The 22,008-nt window shown below is 42.6% G+C and overlaps 1 protein-coding gene across 5 annotated transcripts; it reads left to right on the plus strand.

The window, feature by feature from the left end:
• The first annotated feature begins 701 nt into the window (after positions 1-701).
• Positions 702-21,371, plus strand: LOC306704212 (LIM and senescent cell antigen-like-containing domain protein 1). 5 transcript variants are annotated; one of them, XM_079170469.1, is made up of 11 exons: positions 702-816; positions 13,251-13,410; positions 14,805-14,871; positions 15,039-15,159; positions 15,561-15,710; positions 16,279-16,429; positions 17,685-17,777; positions 18,124-18,172; positions 18,353-18,428; positions 18,891-19,080; positions 19,756-21,371. In XM_079170469.1, exons 1-10 carry the CDS (start codon positions 788-790, stop codon positions 19,033-19,035), a joined length of 1,041 nt encoding a protein of 346 aa, XP_079026595.1. In that variant the 5' UTR covers positions 702-787; the 3' UTR covers positions 19,036-19,080; positions 19,756-21,371. The 5 variants fall into 5 exon arrangements, with proteins under 5 accessions (XP_079026595.1, XP_079026596.1, XP_079026594.1 ...); XM_079170470.1 differs by lacking the exon at positions 702-816 and adding an exon at positions 3,263-3,344; XM_079170468.1 differs by lacking the exon at positions 702-816 and adding an exon at positions 5,251-5,456.
• Positions 21,372-22,008: the final 637 nt, after the last annotated feature.

Below are 22,008 nucleotides of genomic sequence, written 5' to 3' on the forward strand. Positions count from 1 at the left end.
CTAGCCGTAAAACAGAAGATTGTGATTGTCTAGCGGTGACCAGCAGACAGCAGACTGAATGAGAAGCTGCCGCAGCCACAAAGAAAAACAGTCAACGAGCGCGGTGGCCTTCACAATAAAAGCACCAATTATTTTAGTGTGCGTTATTGTGCTTTATTACCATGGCAAGCCTATTGGTAGAATCACTTCTGTTGTCATAGTTTTTTTTTTTTTAAATATACACATGTTGCATATTAGATTAAAGTGCATGTGTGCAAATCTGCACACATGCTGAACAAAACCAAAAAAATAATTATTATATCGCATTATCTAAACACTACAATTATTTAAACATATTGTGCTAGTAATAGGCACAGCTTTTCAACATCACCTTTTTCTTTAAAAATCTATTTTTTTAATCTTTATGTTCTTTATACTTATTTATTGTTTATATTTTTAGATATATTTGTAATGGAATCATTACTTATAATCATTATCATACAGATTAAGAAAAATTATTTGTATTATTTCATTTTTGTTAGTATTTTAAATGATTTCAGTTTTTTATCTTATTTGAAATTAAATGGATAGTTTGACTCTTTATGAGACACTTTCAAGAGCTTTTAGATTGAAAGTCCCAAGCGGAAGTGGTAAATGTCTTTGAGTCTGCGTTGAGGGTGGTTTAACAGAGGCGAGGCCCGTCTTCGCCATTCTGTTTCAGCAGTGTTACATCCCTGTCTGTACAACATCTGGACATCAGCTCCTGAATCCAGACGACACTAGTCTGGTCCCGGGAGAGAGCGGAGCGATGCTCGGCGTTACTGAAATGACTAACGGGTAAGTGAGGAGTTCATAATTGTTTCCCTAAAAAGACACATTTGCCTGATAAATTAGGAAGTTGACATTTTTCTCGCTGGATGAAAAAAAAAAAGTTGGCAGCCCCGGTTTGTTCCATTCTCTCATGGGCTAGGATAACTCGTTTAGTCATGATAAACCCATTTAAACATTATAACATGGCTTTTATCACGGAAAGTTAAAGTTATATTAGCTACACGCTGAGTACGCGAAGCTAGCTAATGTAGCTCAGTTACTTTAAATGTTGTATACAATCTCAAGTTGGTCTCTTAAGCTGCTCACGAGCGCCCTCTGCCGTGTGACAGGGGGAAGCTTTTAGCCGGCGCACCGTTGAGTTTATATTTAAGACCTGTTTCCTAATGTACTTATGGAAGTATGGAAGCCCAATAACGCCAGCAAAAAAAAATCAAAAATCGCACAAAAAAATACAAGAACATTTAAAATAAACAAACATTTTAATTACATTTTTTTTTATTTACTGAATTATGAGATAAGAAAGTCGGTTTTATTCTTTAAGTATTGCATGTTTTGTAACGCCACGTTTAAAGTAGTCTTCAATGTACTCACAATACATTTATATGTTAAATGTAGAGGAACCTGTGAAGAGCTGCTTCTATGACTGTTGTGTTTAAGTATCTAATAATTTTAGACTTTTTTTTTCTTTTTTTTTGTAAATTAATAAATTAATTTTAATTATTATAATATATATTTTTTGTAGTGATTTTATTTTATTTTTTTATTTGTAGTGATTATTTTTTTTGCATATATGTGTGCTATTCTCTGGGTTTATAAAGTTGGATTGAATTATTATTAGCAGTGGTCTTTCTGGCACAATCCTGTCACCTGAGAGAGTTTTTAAAATGTACAAGACATGTTATAAAATCATGTTATTTCCAAAATTCAACAATCAGTCAGGTTATAATCTGTAAGGAGGATATCCAAGAAGCAACAGAGACTCTATTGCGTATTAATTCATTCATGAGAAAGAATGGTCCATGAAAGTGTCGAGAGCAAAGCAATAAAATAATGAAGTAACTTAGTAATAAACCTTTCATAAATATAGTGAACTCAGCATTTGTGTTGTGAATACAGTAGATGCAGATGTGCAAACTGTTTTTCAATTAACAGATCGTTAATAAATCAACATACATCATTGGATGATAACGATAGTAAATCTAAATTGGATTTCAGGAACTTTTAGTATTACCTCACATATATTTGTTGCATTTAGAAGTAGAGTGACTTCATTCTCTGCTTAGGCAGCCACTACCCCAGTATGTCTTTATGTTACTAATGGTTGTTTGATGCTATATTCATCTTAGAACCTTTTAATTATAAAGGCAACGTACACTCACTCACTAGACAGAAGAGACAGACTCACAGGACAGCGGCCAGAAGGACTCAAAGAAGGAAAAAGGATGTTTCTCTATTCTCCTCCCTGCACAGGAATGTCCACTCAGACTCACTGGACAGTACTTATTGCTTTCTGAACCACTTCCTGACCGTCCATTCCCCCCGGGGACGTCTGTTCAGAGCCACGTCTCTTTCCACCAGTGTGAACGCGACTGTGTGCACTGCTGAGTTAACTATGGCCCGGGATGAATCTGGCTTTTACATATGAAGCACTCTAAAAGTCTTTTTAAAGGCCTCGAGGATTGCTGCATTCCCGACGCATTACATTCACTCTGGTGTTGACACAACGAGAGCTTAGAAGAATGTCCTCGTCTCCAGTGTGGACTTGTCCTTGTTTGGAAGAGCGGTGAACTTGTGTGACGTAGGATTAGGACTGTGTGTGTGAGTGTGTGAGGAAGTGTGAGATGTTCATTGCAAACGCACTCAGCAGCTTATTTATACTACTCTTTCCCACCGATACAGTCTGTATTTCAGTGTTTAAGCGTGCCATTTTCACGTTTGCTTTATTCTTTTTTACACAGTTTTTCTTCTTTTGTCTCATGCAATTCCAGTTTCAAGTTTCTCTTGCATTATTTACAGTGTTGTGCTGTTAAGTTACCAACACAAACTGTTGTGAAACAGCAATGGAAGACAGAGTTGTAGCACATGAGGCACACCCATGATGATGACGATCATCCACACGCCCGGTATAAAGTCGGTGTGGTCGCTGGGTTTTTGGCCTCTTCACCTCCTCTATGGAGGCTGGAGAGATACACATTGCACCTCCTCTCACCCCCTAGTCGTTCCTACTCCCTCCTCACACCCCACCTCCATCCTGTGAGGCATTCTGGGAGTCCTAAACCACACACACACACACACACACACAGGGCTAGAAGTTTGTGTGCTGGCTTTACATCCACGCGTCTCCCACAAACACATACTGGCACATAGGCACAAGTGGATACAAACATTCACACCCTCCCACACACGCGCGGCAAACAGGAAGTGATGTGGCCATGCAGACTCAGATAACGGCTGCAGGAGTGTTTTGCAGTGACAGCAAAAGGGGACTTTAGCAACAGCGAAAGTATCTCTCTGGAGCTTGAGACGGAACATCGGTAAGTTTATGTTACCGTTAGAACTATAGCTGTAATCGGCCAATCAGCAGTCACGCTCCGTTGCTTGCTTCGTGTGATTGCATTGTTTATAATAGAGCGGTGTGCACGCTCTAACACCTCTGCATAGCTTCTGAATGTTGTACTGTAGACTCAGTCTCTTCCTTGTGTGTGTTGATGACTGTATTTCCTGTTGTGTTTTACTTCTATTTAAACTGTAACTGCTGTGCAGAATGTGTATTTTTGCCTGAGAAAGTCTCGCTATTATAGGAAGTCAGCTTGATGTAAGTGGTGTGTTATTGCGTACATCTCTGCTCTGTAAACTGTTGCGTATGTACTTGTTTGTAAGCTTCTTCTTGTATGTGTGTTACTGTTACTTTAAATGAATGATAAAGAGGTAAAAAAAGACAAGAGGCGAGAACATCTTAAGAAATATTTTTCCAGTTTGTTGCGTCGGTTTTGAAAAGGCTTGGCACATTGCGGATTTCAGGAGTCTCACAGTTATTTGTACGAATGCATTTGTGATCATTACAGTGTTTTAGGGTCGGACAGCTGTTGTGCTGGAGTTGTCCACGCGGTGGCAGTGCTCTCATGTTAGCACGAGGTTGTTCTGGGAGCGTCTCTGGCTCAGAGGAAACGAGTGTGTGATGAGTCAGTGTGAGGGCTTTACATTATAAGACAGTTTTGTTTTTAAATGTTTTTAAGGGGAATGCACATTCCAAATGCACTGAATAATGAGTGAATTGATCTCAGGCATGCAGCCTAAAGCATTATGAGTCACACTCGGGCTGATTTTGAACTCGGGTTCACGCATTCACATTCGACACTTCGACTTGGTGTGTTCGTCAAACTCATGTGGAATGCTGAGCAGGTCAAGGCAAGCTGCTGGAGGTTAATCTGCACAGTGTGAGCCGTTCGTGAGACATATACTGTACCTGTGTGTACATACTGTATGAAGGAGGGACGTGCTTCCTCTCACCCACACAGATTAAAACACAAATAAGCTTTATCCAGAAGTGCATTGCTAATAAGACAGCATGTTCCATGTCACCGCTACATCAGTTTCTTCTTCTGTTGCTTGTTGACTTCCCCGTCCCTTCTTCTTTGTTGGTAATTAAACGCGTCTCAACGTTTTCGTCTCCGTCTGAAAACATGCCTCCGCTGTGTTTTAGTGTCTGTTTTGGAGTTTCTCTTGTTCCCACACAGCGTTGTGATGAATTATTCATAGGTTGACATTTCCCCCCATTTTACAATAGTGTGCTGCTTGTGGTGGGAAGTGACGTCACAGTTTACGATGGAGGAGCTCAAATGAAGAGCCTTGAAAATATGACTCCACTGTAGGTCTTTGTTCCTCATAGTTTCACACAGGAAACACTTATTTTCTCAAAATGAAACGATGCTGCTTTGGATAGTGATTTTATCTGCTATTATTGACTCATCGCACATATTTTGTGATGTCATGTCAATGTATGTGTTGATGCATTTGTAACAAGGAAACTGCAGTACATACTTTTCTATAAATGACATTTAGTGCATCTCTATTCTCTTGCCGTTATGTGAGTGTGTGTGTGTGTGTGTGTGGGGGAAACAGCCTCTTTCTTCTTCTGTTGTTTGTACTCGCTTTTCGATCTCTGGCTTTGTTTTTGAACCGAGGACTGAGCCGGGGAGATGTGGGAGGTAAACAGAGACAGAGAAGGGCAAAGGCCAGAGAGGGCAAAGCCGCTCTCTCTCTCTCTTCTGAGACTTCTCCTCCTTTCTCTCTCTCTCTCTCTCTCTCTCTACCTGCTGCAGGAAGGGGAGGAGTCAGCCACAAGTATTTGATAGGTGTGCAGGCTGTGAAACCACACCTCTGCATGTATCCTTCCTCCAGGGTGTGAAGTGTGTTTAAGAGAGAGAGAGAACGAGCGCGACGCAAGACTTCATCTTTTTATTTGGATCACATACTTTAGAGTCTTACTGTCAGCAGAACAAGGGGTAGGAAGGAAGGAAGGAAGGAAGGAAGTGTGTGAGAGAGATGAACTCTTTGAGGCTGAAAGAGTTGTCAAACTCCGACTTGTACAGACGAAGACAGGAGAGACCAGACAGCTATGGAAGTCTGGCCAGGGAGAGCCTCAGGTGAGTCGACCTCTCTGAAGCTTTTTCTTTCTTCTTCTGTGAAAATGATTGATGAGACTCTACGATGACAGCTATCTGTGCTGATGTCTAGTACACTAGTATTGCACAAAATCAGCACATATGAATAGTTTTAAACAGCTTCGGATAGAAACTCTACGGTGCAATACTTCACATTTACAACCACCATACCTGTCAGAATGTCCAGCTGTGGTTATTTTTTATTATGTTTGAATGTGTAAATGCTTCTGATGCCTTTAAAGTCAGCTGATGGCCTAACAGTCACTCAGCCCACAGTCTCTCTGCTGCTCGTTGCTGCTGTCCCGTGTCACACTTCTTGACTAATTGTTTGTAACTAATATTTTTGAATCATTCTCCATTTTTCTATTTTTCTTGGCCTATCTAAAGTGAGCTTAATCTTGTTCTTTTAACGTGGTTTGCGCCCCGTGCTCTTTTAGGTTGTTTGATCGACACATCGTCTTGCATAACCTAGTGAATCAGAGAGGGGGTTTTGTACCAGAGAACTCCTTCTCTGTGTGTCGCGTATTGTCGAGGGATGGATAGTGTTTGATCAGCAAATACTGCAGCTGATGGCTGAATTCCTCCCGGCTGTGTGACCAGCAGCGATCGACGACGTACAACATGTGCAGTCTTTTGCAATATTGGTTTCACAATAACATCGGTTTTTGGATGGCCTTTTTTTTTTTTTAATATGTCTTTCACAACCACCTCACTCTCTCTCTCATCGTCTCTCGTCACTCTCTTTGTACGTGTGTGTGTGTGTGTGTGTGTGTGTGTGTGTGTGTGTGTGTAAGATCCTGGAGCGATTAGAGGACTGTAGTAATGTGAGGAATGTGGACGAAGAGGGAGCATTCTCTCTTCAGAAGTGTCTCCAGTCAAACCACAGACGCTTCATTTCTTTGCCTCAAAGCCTCGCTCCCTCTCATGCAATGCTAACATCATTTGGTGTCAGATGGGTTCTTTTAGTCTGTCCTGAGCAGAATAGTTTGCACTTTGTATCATTGCACGAAAGTGAAACGTTTCGGAGAGGAGATGATATCTGACTCGGCAGGAACCACTGTTGCACCAATAAATGACGAGAGTGAGTCAGAGCACAGTGAGAGCAGATACTAAGCAGAGTCACACGAAGGAAACCTGTCAGTGGTGATGAGAAATTATGTTTTATTAGATATTTATTAGTTTTCACCTAAACTTGCTTGTAGCTAAACAAGAACCCCGTACTGTCGTGTGTCAGATTTAAACATGATGACAGTCCTAAATATAGATTTTTTGTGCAAAGAAGTTTTACAGCCTTTACAGTCCATTGCCACCTGACTTTGTATCTATTTTATTTTTATTTGTATCTATTTTATTTAGTCTGCAACATTGAAGCACATCAGCTGTTTTAAATGAGCCAGTGAGTGAACCTGAAGGTGTTCACCAGCTGTGAAGAAGGGGCCACTAACACATGTAAAATAAAAGTGACTTCAGTTACTTTACGTTATGGAGAAAGTGCGTTGGACATGTTGTTGTTCGTCTCCGGGTGTAGATTTAAGTGGAAATGAACCTTGAAAGCGGAGGTCAGGTTTGGGCGTCAGGAACAAAAAGTACAAAACAAAAGGAAATGTTAGTCATGAATTATGTTTGCACAGTCACTGAATCAGTGTTACACGTGCAAACTCTCTGTGCCCTGCCAGAGGAAAAATGTTTTTGCCAAGTGGCGCTCATGTCCGTGTTGCCATGGTTGGTGTTGACACAGTCTGTATGTGTGTGTGTGTGTTGGGGGGGGGTGTGAGCAGAGTCTATTTGATTTGTTTCTTTGGCCTGATTGTGCTCATCTCACACCGGCTGAGAGTCAAGCTTGTTGTTTGGGTCTGAAGACAACCTTAAGACACATCTTAAACAGGAATCTTCTGTACTCTACATTTATTTCAGCTGCAGGATTGTGTTTTCATTCATGACAGTTATCAAAGTGACATTTGATTTATGTTGTGATCATTTCAGTCACAATAACGTTTTCAGATCAACTCAGTTGGCCGATCCGGTATCATATCCTAATAAATATATTAATAAATAACAATTCAGTACATTTATATGCATCTATTTCTTTGCTAACTTATTTGAAAATGTTGAATCCTACATATTTTATAGCCTAATCATCCTTATTAGATAAACAGTCAAAATCAATATAAAGAACATATATCACGAGTTGAGCTCATCAAACTAATCGCTGATGTCATTGGTTTAAATGTTTCTGACTGGATCAAGCCCACAGAGGCTGTTGAGATCCCTAATCCCCCCTCTGTTAATAATACCTCCATGACAGAAGAGCTACAGAGGTCACTTCATTACTACCTCAGTGACCTGTGACCTCTCCTGTGACGTTTAATGACCTTATAAGGACGTCTCAAAACCCTGCAGAGAGAAAACACCAGAGAGACACTGTTCACTGCTGGAGCCATGTTCTCTCTCTCTTTCTTTCTTTCTCTTTCTTTCTCTTTCTTTTTCTTTCTCTCTGGCTCTCTCTCTCTCTCTCTTCCTTAAAACAACAATGGCGGCTCCTAAAAAGTTTACCGTAGATGCTGAAATCAATCAATCCAATATTATGATATGTTCTTATTTATGATATAATTCCATGTTTAAAGCGATATTCCACTCCTTTATTTTTACCATGTCACCACAGCTTAATTCTGGCCAATGCTTAAGTTTAATTTGAAGAATGTTATGTTGCTCTGGACTCACTCGAGCTCTCATTTTAGGGTGGATCACCCTGCAACATGAGTGTAATCTGGAGGAAAGATTGCGAGTGTTTCCTGTGTAGCTCCCGCCCTCTTTCCATTGTACCTCAGTCAGTCAACACTGGTTCCCAGTGGAGGAGAGTCCCAGTAGATCCCCAGCTAAGGACTGGAGACATGGAGACATGTCATTGTTCTGCTTTAGAAAGGCTCTTAAAGCTTTATGGTCTCTGGGGAGATATTCGGCTCATTATGTCATTAATGAATTTGTTCATTTCAGAGAAAAAGAGAACGTATGACTTTAGATTGATGCAGTCTGACGGGCCCCTTTCAGACGAGGTGTATCGGCCCCTACGAGGTATAAAACACACAGACACCAAACAGCAGCTGCCAGCACCTAGTTTGGAGTTGAGGCTCCACTTGGTGTCTATTTGTAGAATTATGGAGTCATGAAGAAGAGTGTTATATTGAAGGACTCGGAGGCATGTTTCAGCTGGTCACACACACACACACACACATGCGCAGGTCTAGTATGTTGTGTTTTGGACCTTTTCGTATATTAACTGTTCATCCCGTAGTGTTTGCAGGGTTAACACAGCAGCAAATCTCCAGTGGAGCATCTTAACATGTTTGTCTCACTGCAGCGTATATCCGGATCTGGAACCAACGTTGTTTTGATGGTTTGGGATGTGGTCATTAATTTGAGATGCCAGTTGAAACCACGTAAAGAGCGACCATTCACCCAGAGGAGACCCAGAGGAGACCCAGATTAGTCGGTTTGAAGGAATGCCTACAGACCAATGCGGGCTAACATATTTTATAATTGTAGCTCTAGAGAGCTTCAGAAAGTTGACTCACTTGGAAAAGGCACGGACCATTTTTTCTATTATGTGAAAAATCAGCAGCCCGTAAACAATCAGCAGACGTTGCTCACCAGTACTCCTGCATTAAATCATTTCATCCAAAACAGTGTAGCGTTGATCTGTTGCACTCTAAATATTTAATCCAACAAACTACATTGCGTCACATCAGGAGGGTGTCACCGATCGGACCACATCTGGCTCCCTGTGTGTTGTGTGCTGCCGCTCCAGCTCCAGCTTTAGTGTGTTTACACCACGTCTAAAATAAACAGCGATCTCTTCTGTTTCTGTCGCACTGATATCTAACCACTGTAGCGTCTCCGCTTTCTTGTGCAGCATTCCTACTTTGCGCAATACTTTGGAGTTGGAGCCACGTTGTTATATCTCCCCCCCCCCCCAAAAAAAAAGAGTGTTCCAGCTGTTACACACAGATTGATGACATATTAGCCATAGCCGTGTGTGTGTGCGTGCGCGTGTGTGTGTGTGTGTGTGTGTGGTGGCACAGTGACCTCTGTCTGGATAGGCGTCAGGGTGGGCTCTTCAGTCTCAGTAACCTGCCCAAGAATAGACAGCGAGTGGGACAGGAGGGCTGACTGACTGTGTGAGAGAAAAAAAGAGAAAGAGTTGATGTGAGAATGAGAGAAAGAGGGAGGGTGTGTGTGTGAGGGAGGGAGGGTGGGTGAGAGAGGGAGAGTACACCCAGCGCAGTCCGATCAGTGTTTCGGTCTCCCTCTTGCTATGTGGATTACAGCTCCCGCCGCTCACTCGATAGCGTTTCCCGTTACTGGAAGTGGAAACTGAACAAAGAGGATTACTACTGGGAGCGTTCTGGACACAGGTGTTAGGCAGACTTCTGCAGTTCATTTTGGACTGTCGTAGACGAGTATGGAGATGAGCGGTCGTGCGCTGCCGGCGTCCATACCTGAGGATGGAGAAGCCCCGGACCACGTTCCCCACGGGGAGACGAACGGTTACCACCAGAGGCTTCAGGCCGGGGACGGGGGCGAGGCCGAGGTCCCGGTCTCCAAGTCCCAGAGACGGAAGAGTGACGTCAAAGTCTATAAGGAGTTTTGTGATTTCTATGCCCGCTTGTAAGTACACCGTTTAGAAAAACAGGGGTTAAAGAGCGGTAGTTACTTGTCAACCAGAATAATATTTTTCCCAAATGACGAGACTTACCGTCGGTCCTTTTACCATATACCTGGGGAATGTTATACCTAGTTTTATTGTTATTGCTTTCATATACAGTATGAGATGTTCCAGCAGAAAAGATTTGACTCAGCAGCCAGTAAACCTGCCGTGTTTAGTTAGTTATGTGGTTAACAACATAATAGCTTTTTTATTCTAAGGCACACACTCCCACTTGTCATTATTAAACCTGTAGTTTCAGGACCGGGGTTCTGGTTTGATTCCCTGGCTTGTGATTGGTGGATGATTTACTGCATCACTACGTTACTGTCACAGATTAAGAATTATGCATTTTGTTAACTGACATGCCAGTTAATTTGATAGCAGGAAAAACGCTACAAGGTAGAAGATGTGTATGTGTGTGTGTGTGTGTGTGTGGCGAGGAATTCGGTCTCTGACACGGTGTGTGTGTGTGTGTGTGTGTGTGTGTGTGTGTGTGTGCTCTGAGCTTACTGTGGTGCCACAGAATGTGAGGAATTCTGATATTCCAGCAGCCGGGGGTGACCTGCCGGTTGGATTCGGTTAAGATGGGCGCCGTGTGTTTGTGCAGGAATAGCTCGGAGTGCTACCGGAGTGAGCACACAGGAAGAAGGGGCTATTTCTGTGCCAAGTCGTTACGCGAAGTAGAATTTGCAAACTGGCATTCGGAGTATGTGTTCATGAGGGGTAGCTAGGCTAAATATACGTTGTGTATTTCGGACTGATCTGGCCTCATTGTAGGCTGTGGGAAAACGTGGACGTGGGGGTCACCCACAGTGTTTGTGGAAGGACATTTTGAAGCCTGGTGGAGAAAACAAAAACATCTGATTTTGGCTAAAGGTGTTGGAGCTCAGGTGGGACAAGGAGATGATAGACTGAGAGTCTTGTTAGTCATGGAGACATTAAAGCCAAAAAAAGCTCGGAGCAATATCTGAGTTTCCATAATATTGTCATTAGAGATTAAAAATGAATGACGGATTATTCCACTGCCTATATAGTCCTACATATGTTTGCAGATGTTTACAGAGACAGAGGAGAGAGTAGAGGAGATGCAAAGTAAAGGAAACAGAAGACACATGGAGGCCAGAGGAGGACGAGGGGAACAGAAGGTATTCATAACAGTCTGACAACCAGCCTCCATTTATAGTCTCAGGTCAGCATGGTGGGGTTTACAATGACACAAACTCACACACACCCTGTTTTACTCACCTTAGAACTAAAAGTGCTGTTACTAAAGTCAGGACGCTGGATGGAGAGCCTGGATGGTGCAGATGGACAAAGCACTTTGAGTTGAATGAAGAAAACCTATTTTTTTATTTCAGTCCTACGACTACGTATAGGCTTGTTTATCGCTCCCGTAGGGTGCTAGAGGCAGATAGGAGGGTGGGAAATGCCTACGGGGATGTGTCACTTCCTCTTAAAAACCCTTTGGATAGGGCAGGGCTGTCTGCGTGTGTGATATCAACAACGTGTGTTTGATAAGTTGGAGGAGCGGACCCAGATGGAGGCTGTGCTTAGTCCTCCCATCTGAGTAAAGTGATGAGCAGTGTGTCTGGGAGTTTGGGGAATTTTGTTGATTCCCAAATGGATCTAACTAAGTTAATATGAACAGATGGCATCACTCCATAAACATTTTACCCTGCCTTTTGTGCGTGTGAGTGTGTGTGTGTGTGTGTGTGTGTTGCCTGGATACACTTTGGTATTCTGACCTTTCAAACAAAGCAGAGACACCAGGATGTTCCCACCGTTCTCTCTTCCTCTCTCTTTTCCTCTTGTAACACCTCTCTCTGCAACATGTCCTCGTTTACTTGCGGTCTGACTCGGGCTCTAAGCGGTGTTGTTATTGTTTACTTTAGCTGATGATTGATTAGTATGTTACAATTTTGCACATTTGCAGTTTCATCACATTGTTTTCTACTTATGATAGGATCATGATGGATTTAGTGCACAATCTGGAATAGATGTAGGGTTGGGCGATATGACAATATATATTAAATTATAGAGAATTATCCAGTTATGAGATTGCTTCAGGTCATTCCGACATACTGGACCAAACAGCCAGCTGTGTTTAACTGATAGCAGGACTTCTTCTCTCTCCTTCTTCCCTTCTCTAGAATTCCCAAACTTTGTCAACAACTATACAATCTAGGTGTTGTAAATGTAAACTGATGCATCATTCAGCTAATGCACGGCACACTTTTCATCATAGAATTAATTAAATGTGAAGGTTTGTGTCGGTAACCAGATCTGCAGGTTTTGGGGTGTGACCACGTTCTGTGTGTCAGCTTCTGGCACCAGTGCCTCCGATGTAGAAGATCTGTAGCCTGGGGCCCGGCCCCGTTGGTGTTTTTGCAGGATTGCCTTCATTTGTCACACCAGGTTTGTTCTTAAGACAGTCATCAGACTACGTCAGACTAATGTTTTTATGTTAAATAGGGTTGACGATTTACCGAATCGTTGATGCACTTAAAAAAAAGTTGAGACCAGCTCAACCTTGAGTAGTTGTTAGTAGTTAGTGCCGGCCGTCGGTCTGTTGCTTCCATTGAAAATGACTTGCAGCCTGTTGTTGCGTGGCGAGCGGTGTGAACACAGCGCTCACTGTCGAAACAGTGCAGTTGTATAAACTGTAACTTCAGCTCCACTCTGAAAAGACAACACGTAGGTTTTCCCACCTCAGTGAGCCTCACACCCTGAGAGGTCGAGCCAAAACAAACCCAGAACCAAGATATAGTGTGTGCGAGTTTGCAACGGCCGATAACATCTTGCATCACATTTTCCCTTCTCACTTCCCTCCTTGTGTTAAGCACGTCTTCCAGCTGTTCAAGGCAGGAGAAACACCTGACAGATGTTACATTATAGGTATTTGGTGCGTCCTGGCATGACTCCGGCCTAAGCTTTGGAATTATTAGATATTCTTACAGACACACAATAGATACATTGTGTTGTAAATTATGTCAAAACTGATGTGATAATTGTGTTGTGACTATTTAAGGGCATTCTGATCCTAATGATGGTGTTTTTTTTGTTCTCCTCAGCAACATGGCCAACGCTCTGGCCAACGCCATGTGTGAGCGCTGCAAGAGCGGCTTCGCCCCGGCTGAGAAGATAGTGAACAGCAACGGGGAGCTTTACCACGAGCAGTGCTTTGTGTGCGCCCAGTGTTTCCAACAGTTCCCAGAGGGACTCTTCTATGAGGTAACACTTTGTCCTTTTTTAATTCATCATCTTAAAAAATGTCTATCTTTTAGCAGCTTGAGACACATTTCCAGTGGCCGCGATGAGTCGATGAACCAGACAGTTCTGCTTATCACACGGCTGTTGTTGGCGCACATTCCTCACACAAAGAATTTAAACACACGGCCCCGTTGAGGTAAACAAAGACGGGCGAGCGCAACCTTCATGCGGCGTTGAATTATTGCAGTAAGTTGTTCGCTTACTGGCCTTGACAACACGAGGCCCGAGGATTCTCCGGCAGGCCCCAGAGGACCCGATGCTTCTTTGTTCAGTGAGTTTATCGAAGAGAAAGTGTCGCTAGTGCACCGATCAATACAACAGCAAAGCCAAAGGATTTACATTAACCTCTGGGGCTCTGTAAATAATTCAACCTGTTGCCATAAATAAGCAACAGTCGACCCGTCTCTCTGTGGTGAAGTAGGACCATACTGGAAATAACATAAAAGCCACACAAAGAACAATTTATAATCATTTTATGTTTGTAAAAATTCTTAAAATGTTGTTTTTGGTATCCTTACTACATGGATTTTATTAAGTAATTGTAAGTAATTGTACAGCTAATGTGCTATAGTGTGTGTACCGACCGGGTTTCTGGAATACTACAGTGTTTATACACTTTATACACATACTACAGAGTAGTACCACATGCAAACTGGTGATTTAGATATTTTAGCCCACATCTGCATTTTGTGCTGACAGAGAGATAAAATACAGAACAGTAATGCCATATATGTCATCCATCTTCATCATCAAGGCTCTTTTGATAGATTTAAGCTCTCTGAGCTGAGTCGTCAAAAAAGTAGCTCTCAAGAACCAATCAGAACATTCCCATGTTCGTGTTTTTGCTGAGTAACAGAGACATATTGGCGCTGCCACGTTTGATCAACATAACATGGAGTGCTGCAGGAATGAGTCCCAAAACCCAGGTATGAGTCAGCATCTTTGCACCGCTGGCTCTCTTGTCTCCAAGTCGATGCATTTTTTTAACTTGTGGCGATTGCATTTACGCTTCAAAATCATAAGAGTGGTGTCCATTTGTAAAGATTATCTGGCTGGAAAAAAAAAGTGTAGTTATTATAAATGTTTGTTTGCCACACAGCTTATTTTGTGCAATAATCGAAAATCCAATCGAAAAATCCCATCGTCTTTTTGTAGAGTGAACCAGGGCGATGCTCACAAAACTACGTCCTGTCCGCAGCGCTCTATGAGAAAGTATGTTAGAATGTATTTGTCTGTATAAGGGTCGGAACAGACTTTTTTTTTTAGGATTATACTGTTATTGCCGTTATATTGTGTTAATCTACAGCTGTGTGATTTAATTAACTGTGTACAAATTGTTTGAACCCTGCCGACAGTTTGAAGGCAGGAAATACTGTGAACATGACTTCCAGATGCTGTTCGCTCCCTGCTGCCACCAGTGTGGTGAGTAACAGTAACAGTAACAGTAACTACAGTAACGGAGAATAAATACCATCCAGCCCCTTCCTCTACCTGACCCGACGTGTTCGGGGTCATATGGAGATGGAGCTTTGAGTTTATGCCCTTTTAAACAATATCCAATAATCCATAATCTTCTCTTCTTCTCTAAGGGGAGTTCATCATTGGCCGCGTGATCAAGGCAATGAACAACAGCTGGCATCCAGACTGCTTCTGCTGTGATCTCTGCAGTGCCGTGCTCGCTGATGTTGGATTTGTTAAGAACGCTGGAAGGTCAGTTCCTCTACAACCAATCGTATCGGTTTATGTCTACTGCGAGGCAGGGGGATGTTTCTATGATGCTGCTTTATCTATTGCTCATGTTTCTACACCTTCTACACCGCCATGTCAAGAATTCTTAAGACCTTGTCCCCGTTCTGCCTCAAAAGTTATGATGAAGGTGAAAGAAAGACCGTATATGAAGCTTTGAATGTCTGTCGTCGTATGTTCACCCTAAAAAAAGTTATATAGTTATATAAATGTAGTGTATGGTGCTGCTAGACCGAACCGAACGATCAAACTATTTGGTGCAGGCCTAGACTTTACTAATCTATCTCAGAAGATCGGTTAAGTGTCTTATCAAGTATCTCTTTTTCTCAACTTCTCCTCTCATCTGCTCCTCTCCCTCCCATCAGGCACCTGTGTCGTCCATGTCACAACAGAGAGAAAGCTCGAGGCCTCGGCAAGTACATCTGTCAGAAGTGCCACGCCATTATCGAGGAGCAGCCTCTTCTGTTCAAGAACGACCCGTACCACCCCGATCACTTCAACTGCAACAACTGCGGGTAATCATGCGCACACACACACACACACACACACACCTTTCCCAGCTGTGCGTCAGCCTCACAAATCATTCAGACAGCGGGAGGGCTTCGGGCTACAGTACACGGTGGATGCAAGCTGAGTCAGGTTGTGAGTAGTCACATAGTGAAACTCAGACTCACAGATAGAGAGGTCTTTTAATCACATGACGGGTTCACACGTTATTTGTTAAGCAGTTATGATGCTGCCACACTTTGATGCTAGGATCCAGTATGTTCAATATAATGAGATGAGATATACACATGTGTTGATGAAATATTATTATGGTGAAATCTTCAGAGATCCTACAAAATAGCTCAGAAGTGGATTGTCAATGCAGACTAGTAGAAAATACTAACACATTCAGTCCGCCACAACATGATGGGCCAAATGCTGCTCTCTTGTGGACAAACTATGTCATTGCAATTGTATAAACACACACACACACACACACAGACTCAGTCCAAGTGACTCTTGACATTCGTGAAATAGTCTTTACTGCATTATAATTACAACCCTCTGAGATGATGTTGTTGACCTCTTCCTCTGCAGTAAGGAGCTGACGTCGGATGCCAGGGAGCTGAAGGGGGAGCTCTACTGTCTGCCCTGCCACGACAAGATGGGGGTCCCCATCTGCGGGGCCTGTAGGAGACCCATCGAGGGCCGAGTGGTCAATGCCATGGGCAAACAGTGGCATGTGGAGGTAGGAGCTTTTAAAACAACCACGGTTCCCTGAAGATTAGGAGACACTACTTGAATATATTCACTGGATTCACATATATTTTACGAGTTAATTGATTTGGTATCGTCTGCCAGGTTGGTTCCAGATGTATGTACAGCACATGTTAAATGATGTAGTGTCTATGAAATGATCATTACTCTGTTTTCTATATATACAGAACCGAACAGAAGTCTCTTGAGATTTATGATGTTTACAATAATTGTTTTATGGATTTCCTGCTAAATGCAATTTACTTGTATACATTTGATTTCATTCCAATGAGTTCACTTCAATATGTGCCACATGTGTGACTCATACTTCTCCCAGCTTTATCTCCACAGTTGTGTTCATTGTGCTCCATCTCCGGGCTTCATACACCATTCCTCCATTACCTGTCTCTTTTGTTATATTCTCTCTGGCGTCATTCCACCGCCTGTCTTCCTATTTTCTTCTGTCTGTTCATATTTCATGCTCATGTTCCTGTCTCCCCTGCTCCACACAAAGCATCACGTGTGCACTGTGTGCGAGCGCCCATTTCAGGGCCACCCGTATTTTGAGCGAGGTGGTCGAGCCTATTGCGAGAGACACTTCGACATGGTGAGGGGGATTTAAGCATCGGCCTGACATTGATTGCTGCCCCGTGTCCTCCTTCTCCCTGCCTGGCTACAAAGGGTGACACTAATAGTTCACCCTTTAGTGTCCGTCTGTCTGTCCAGCACTGTGGTCCAGAGCAGGATCTACAGGCCAGATTGATTTCAGATCATATTCTCAACCGAGTTTCCTCGCAACTCAGAGGCTTTTTATACACTAGAAGAATGAAATTATGCTGGAAATCTGTTCTTTATCTCAGGCAATCGTCAAATTTCACATCATTGAATATCGACAGATATATAGTCTTGGAAAATCAGCTTTGTTTTGGCTTTAGAAAATCCATATTGGTGTCATCCTACTCCATACTCATCCAAGGTGTCCTCATTCAGTCCCCCTTTAACTCTGTCATATCCAACCATTAGTTCCTCACATGTCTGGTTGGAGGAGTAGCGCCCACGTCTCAAGCTCACTCCTCCGTCCCCCTAAACAGGACATCTGGACTGAACTGATGTGGTTGTGGTCTGACCTGATAACGTCTAAGTCAGACCGCGCTGCTGTTGACCGCGACGCGGTCTGAATGCGATACTGTTCTGACTTGACGGCTGCGCTAACACTTTGTGCGCTTGGCTTTGGTGTTTGTTTGCAGCATTTTGTGTGTGCTAAGTGTGAGAAACCCTTCCTGGGACACCGTCACTACGAGCGCAAGGGCCTGGCCTACTGTGAGACGCACTATAACCAGGTAACGCTCAGCCGAGTTCGGAGTATATTTATGTTGAACACACAGAATTTTGATTCGTTTTACAGTTAATCTTCCCTTTGAATTGCATAAACTGGTAGATGGTTGAAAACAAATTCAGTTGCAGTTCAGATTCTAAATAAATTGCTCTGAGCAAGTCTCAATCTGAACCACGCTGGATCAGAAAGTCCTCCATTTAGTCAATTGTTTGCATGTTTTTTTTAGCATGTCAGGTGAGCCGTGATATAAAGACTTGCAGTCCTGCATTGTGTTACAGATCTTTATAACTCATATAAGATTTGTCGCTGGTGTTGCTCACCCTCTGTTTCTCTTCCTTCGTCACACGCAGCTGTTTGGAGATGTTTGCTACCACTGCAACCGTGTTATTGAAGGAGATGGTAAGAAAACTTACAAAAACCTTTTACCTCGACGTGTGCGGATGTCTTGTTTCGCAGATTTTGCCTAAAAATGAGATTCTGAACTTCCGACTAAACCGAACCCATTTAACTTCAGCCTTGTGACGGTAAATTGGAACAGTGTCTCATGTGACAGTGTGTGTGTTTTTCTATTTTCGTCAGTGGTGTCTGCCCTGAACAAGGCTTGGTGTGTCAACTGTTTTGCCTGCTCTACCTGCAACACCAAGCTCACCCTCAAGTAAGTGACTCACTGTAACATTGATAATGTCCCTGTGGAGTGGGATCAATCCACACACATTAAGATAGATTATGTACTTATATGTTATCAGTTAAGCTCCCTGAAGACTAACAGAAAGTCACATGTGAATTGGCCGCTCTTTCTCTTTCACTACCCTGCATCTCAGACTATTTACTGCTGTTAACAGTGTGTTTTTCAGTGCTGTTTTTTCCACCTTTCTATTATAATCCTGTGTCTCTGTGGATTTGTTTCTCCACCTCTCCTCCCTTTCACCATCCTTCTTCTTTGTCCTCCTGTGTGCTTCTCTTGCTCCACTTTTCTGCTCAAACTTTCTTCCTCCTCTTTCTCCTACCTTTTTTTTCCTCCTCTCATCCTTCTTCTTCCCTCTACTTATGCCTCCTCAACGTCTTTCTCCTCCTCCTCCTCTCCTGCGCTATCTCTCCCTCCTCCCTGCTCCGTCAGAGATAAGTTTGTGGAGCTGGATCTGAAGCCGGTATGTAAGCACTGCTACGAACGCCTGCCGGACGACATGAAGCGGCGGCTGGCCAAGCGCGAACGCGACTCGAAAGAGAAGAAGAAGAAACCAATGCTACCCATGTGTCTGTGATCCGCTCTTTCTGCTTTCCCCTCACTTCAACTGTTCCTTCCTTTGGTCAGTTTCCATCTTTCTTCCTGTTTTCTATTCTTTGTTTCACTGTCATCATATTTCAAACATGCTCCATGCTGTACTCATCCTCATACAACTTTGTTCATCTGGCTGTCAAGCCAAAAGATGAAAGCAGACGTTTAGTGGGTGAATAAGCAGAGACTGCATATGTTTGAGCGGCCTAACGCTGGAAATGTGTCGGTACGTGACCGCCTCTCGGGCCAGAAACACTAGTCAGGATTAAGGCTCGTACTCTGGTAACCTCCGCTGTGCAGAACAGGCAAATCAGATGAGTCACGTGGTCTGTCTGGGTATATAAAGGGTAACGCTATAATCACTTCCGGCAGCTTTCTGGCCCCAGCTGTGGAAGTGCTGAGTTCCCACCGAGGTTTAACAGGTGCCCCGGTCCGGCCAGCGATTATGTGCTTCAGGAACAAATGTCGTCCAGGACAGCTGGAGGGGTGGGGGGGGGGGGGGGGGGTTAAAGAGCTCGCCAGTGTTGGTGTAATTAAAGGAAAGGCGCTGGATTAACTATGTTATCATATGTGTATTTTTAACATGCTAGTGTAAGTGTGTGTCCACAAACTAGACTTACATTGAGATTGAGATACACACAGACTGGGAGTGATGAAATCTAACATCCGCACTGTAACGGTGGCTTTTTCACTCTCTCTCCCACAGGAACAAGTTTGTGGAGTTTGACATGAAGCCGGTGTGTAAGAAGTGCTACGAGAAATTCCCTCTGGAGCTGAAGAAGAGGCTGAAGAAGCTGTCTGAAACTGTAGCCCGGAAGTAAACGGGAAGAGAGGGAGAAATAGATGAGAAACCCCCCCCCCCCCCCCAAGGTGGCCATGCAAGTCACATTTCCAGAGTTGACAATCGTATAACAAAGCATCTGTGTGTTTTACATAATCGGTATGTTAAAGTTAGGTTGGTAATTTCAGTGTAACGTGCCACTTTTTGTCTTTTTAGTTACAGAAGATCTTTTAATGATCTTGAAACTGGCTGATTGTTGTCAGTAGGTTTGAAATGAACCTGTTCAGTGCCTTTTGGGTCAAATACTGCACTGAATATTTTTCACATGCTTGCCTTATTTCACTATATACATTAAAGATGATGGTCCCGTATCTCAAAATGAGCTTTAAAAGAACATAGAAACATGAGAATGATAAAACATTACGATGCCTCGCCATGTGTCCTCTGTTTGATTTACGTTACTCTCGTATAATAATGCAGTAAACCCAAAGAAAGTTGAGCAAAATACAGTTTTATTAAATGTAGATATAGGGCCTCATATTTCCTGTTTTCCACCAACATGTATTATTTTATGGATTATTAATGTGTATTTTCTTTTATATTGTGCTAAATAAGTTTGTGTTATCTATAAAGTTGACATTTGTTGTGTATTTACAGTTTGACATCATACTGTATCGTCCTTAATGCTACAGTGACGGACTCACCCGTCACCTGCAGCATGATGTGCTATGTGTGAAACAATCTCTATATCAACTGGTATTTACATCGAGTTACCAGTTTATTAGGTTCACTTGTACAATCTAATATAATCCAACACAGCAGCCAAAATAAACCCCCAGTTTATATTGTTCAGTTTTTGTTTTATCTACTCCCATTTACAGTATTAAATACAAGATGGCGACTGGATATTAGAAGAAGCACCTCTGACACACTGTCAACAAACACTGAACATAAATAAGCTTCACAATAACAGGATTTATTGCAGGGGCAACTGGTAACTCTGTGTGTCCTGCACATGCCACAAGCACTCGCTTGTGGCATGTGCGGAGAGCGAATGTTGGAGAACATGTGTCTCTGCTGTTTGTAATCCAGAGAAAGGGATCCTCTGAGAGGGGCGTACCGACTGCCTCAGAGCCTCTTAGGAAAGAAAGCCAACTGTTGCGACTGGGGAAAGAATAGCTTCATTTGAGCAGTATTTTAACACAGAATGCTTATCTTTTACCTTGTAGTTTAATAGAAAAACACATTCCACTATTATATACACATTTCTTACTGTTTCACTACCTGTGCCACAACATTTATCATGTAGAAGTAGAGCTCTCCTCTGAACTTCAGCGCCTCTAAAATAGGTCTGAGACGTCTCTACACAGACAGACACTGCTCTTATTCTGTATTTTATCTTTGCTTGTCAAGAGACGGTATTTATTCATGTAAACACACCACAGTGCATGTTCTAGACTTGAATTGAAAGCTTTTTTTCATTATATCCACGGTAATTCTGTCTGCTCATCTGAATAAACAGTGTGTGTCAATCATACCAATACGCATGTAGTAATGTTTTTTATTTGTGTGTGTTATGTTATGTTTTATGCTAAATGTTAAATGTTTAGGCAGGTTTTGGCTTAATTGTTCTCCATTGAAAGTAACATTTTTGGACTTACTTGAGCTATGAAATCCTTTCTTGCATACATAATATTGAGTAGGTGTTGTGGTACAACTTTACTCCCACTCATGCATAAAGTGCAGACAACATGGATATAGAGGTAATTACGGCTTTATGATGCTTGATACACACTTTTAGTACTTGTAATACACTACTTACACTGTCCCTGATAAGGCGTTATGCATGGTTTACTACTTTCTTTAAACCATTGTCAATAAATATCCATCTTGCAAAATACAACCAAATGAGATTTTACTGGTGTTTGATGATTGTTTTATACAATATTAAGCACATTATTTGAATTATCCCAACAAATAATGCAAAGAGTATGTGGTCCAGACAGATGGTTCAGCCCACCTCTCCTTCAAAATAAGTGCGTCAGCGTGCGTCACACTGAATACTCGCTTTCTATTGGTTAAGGAGCCCGATTCAAGTGAGCTCATCGCCCCATGTGACCCTCCTCTGCCATTTGACTGTAATGAGACTGCGCAATGTGAGGAGTTAGCGCTACGTTA

This window comes from Pholis gunnellus (assembly GCF_910591455.1).
Source record: "Pholis gunnellus genome assembly, chromosome: 12".
Classification (NCBI taxonomy): domain Eukaryota; kingdom Metazoa; phylum Chordata; class Actinopteri; order Perciformes; family Pholidae; genus Pholis; species Pholis gunnellus.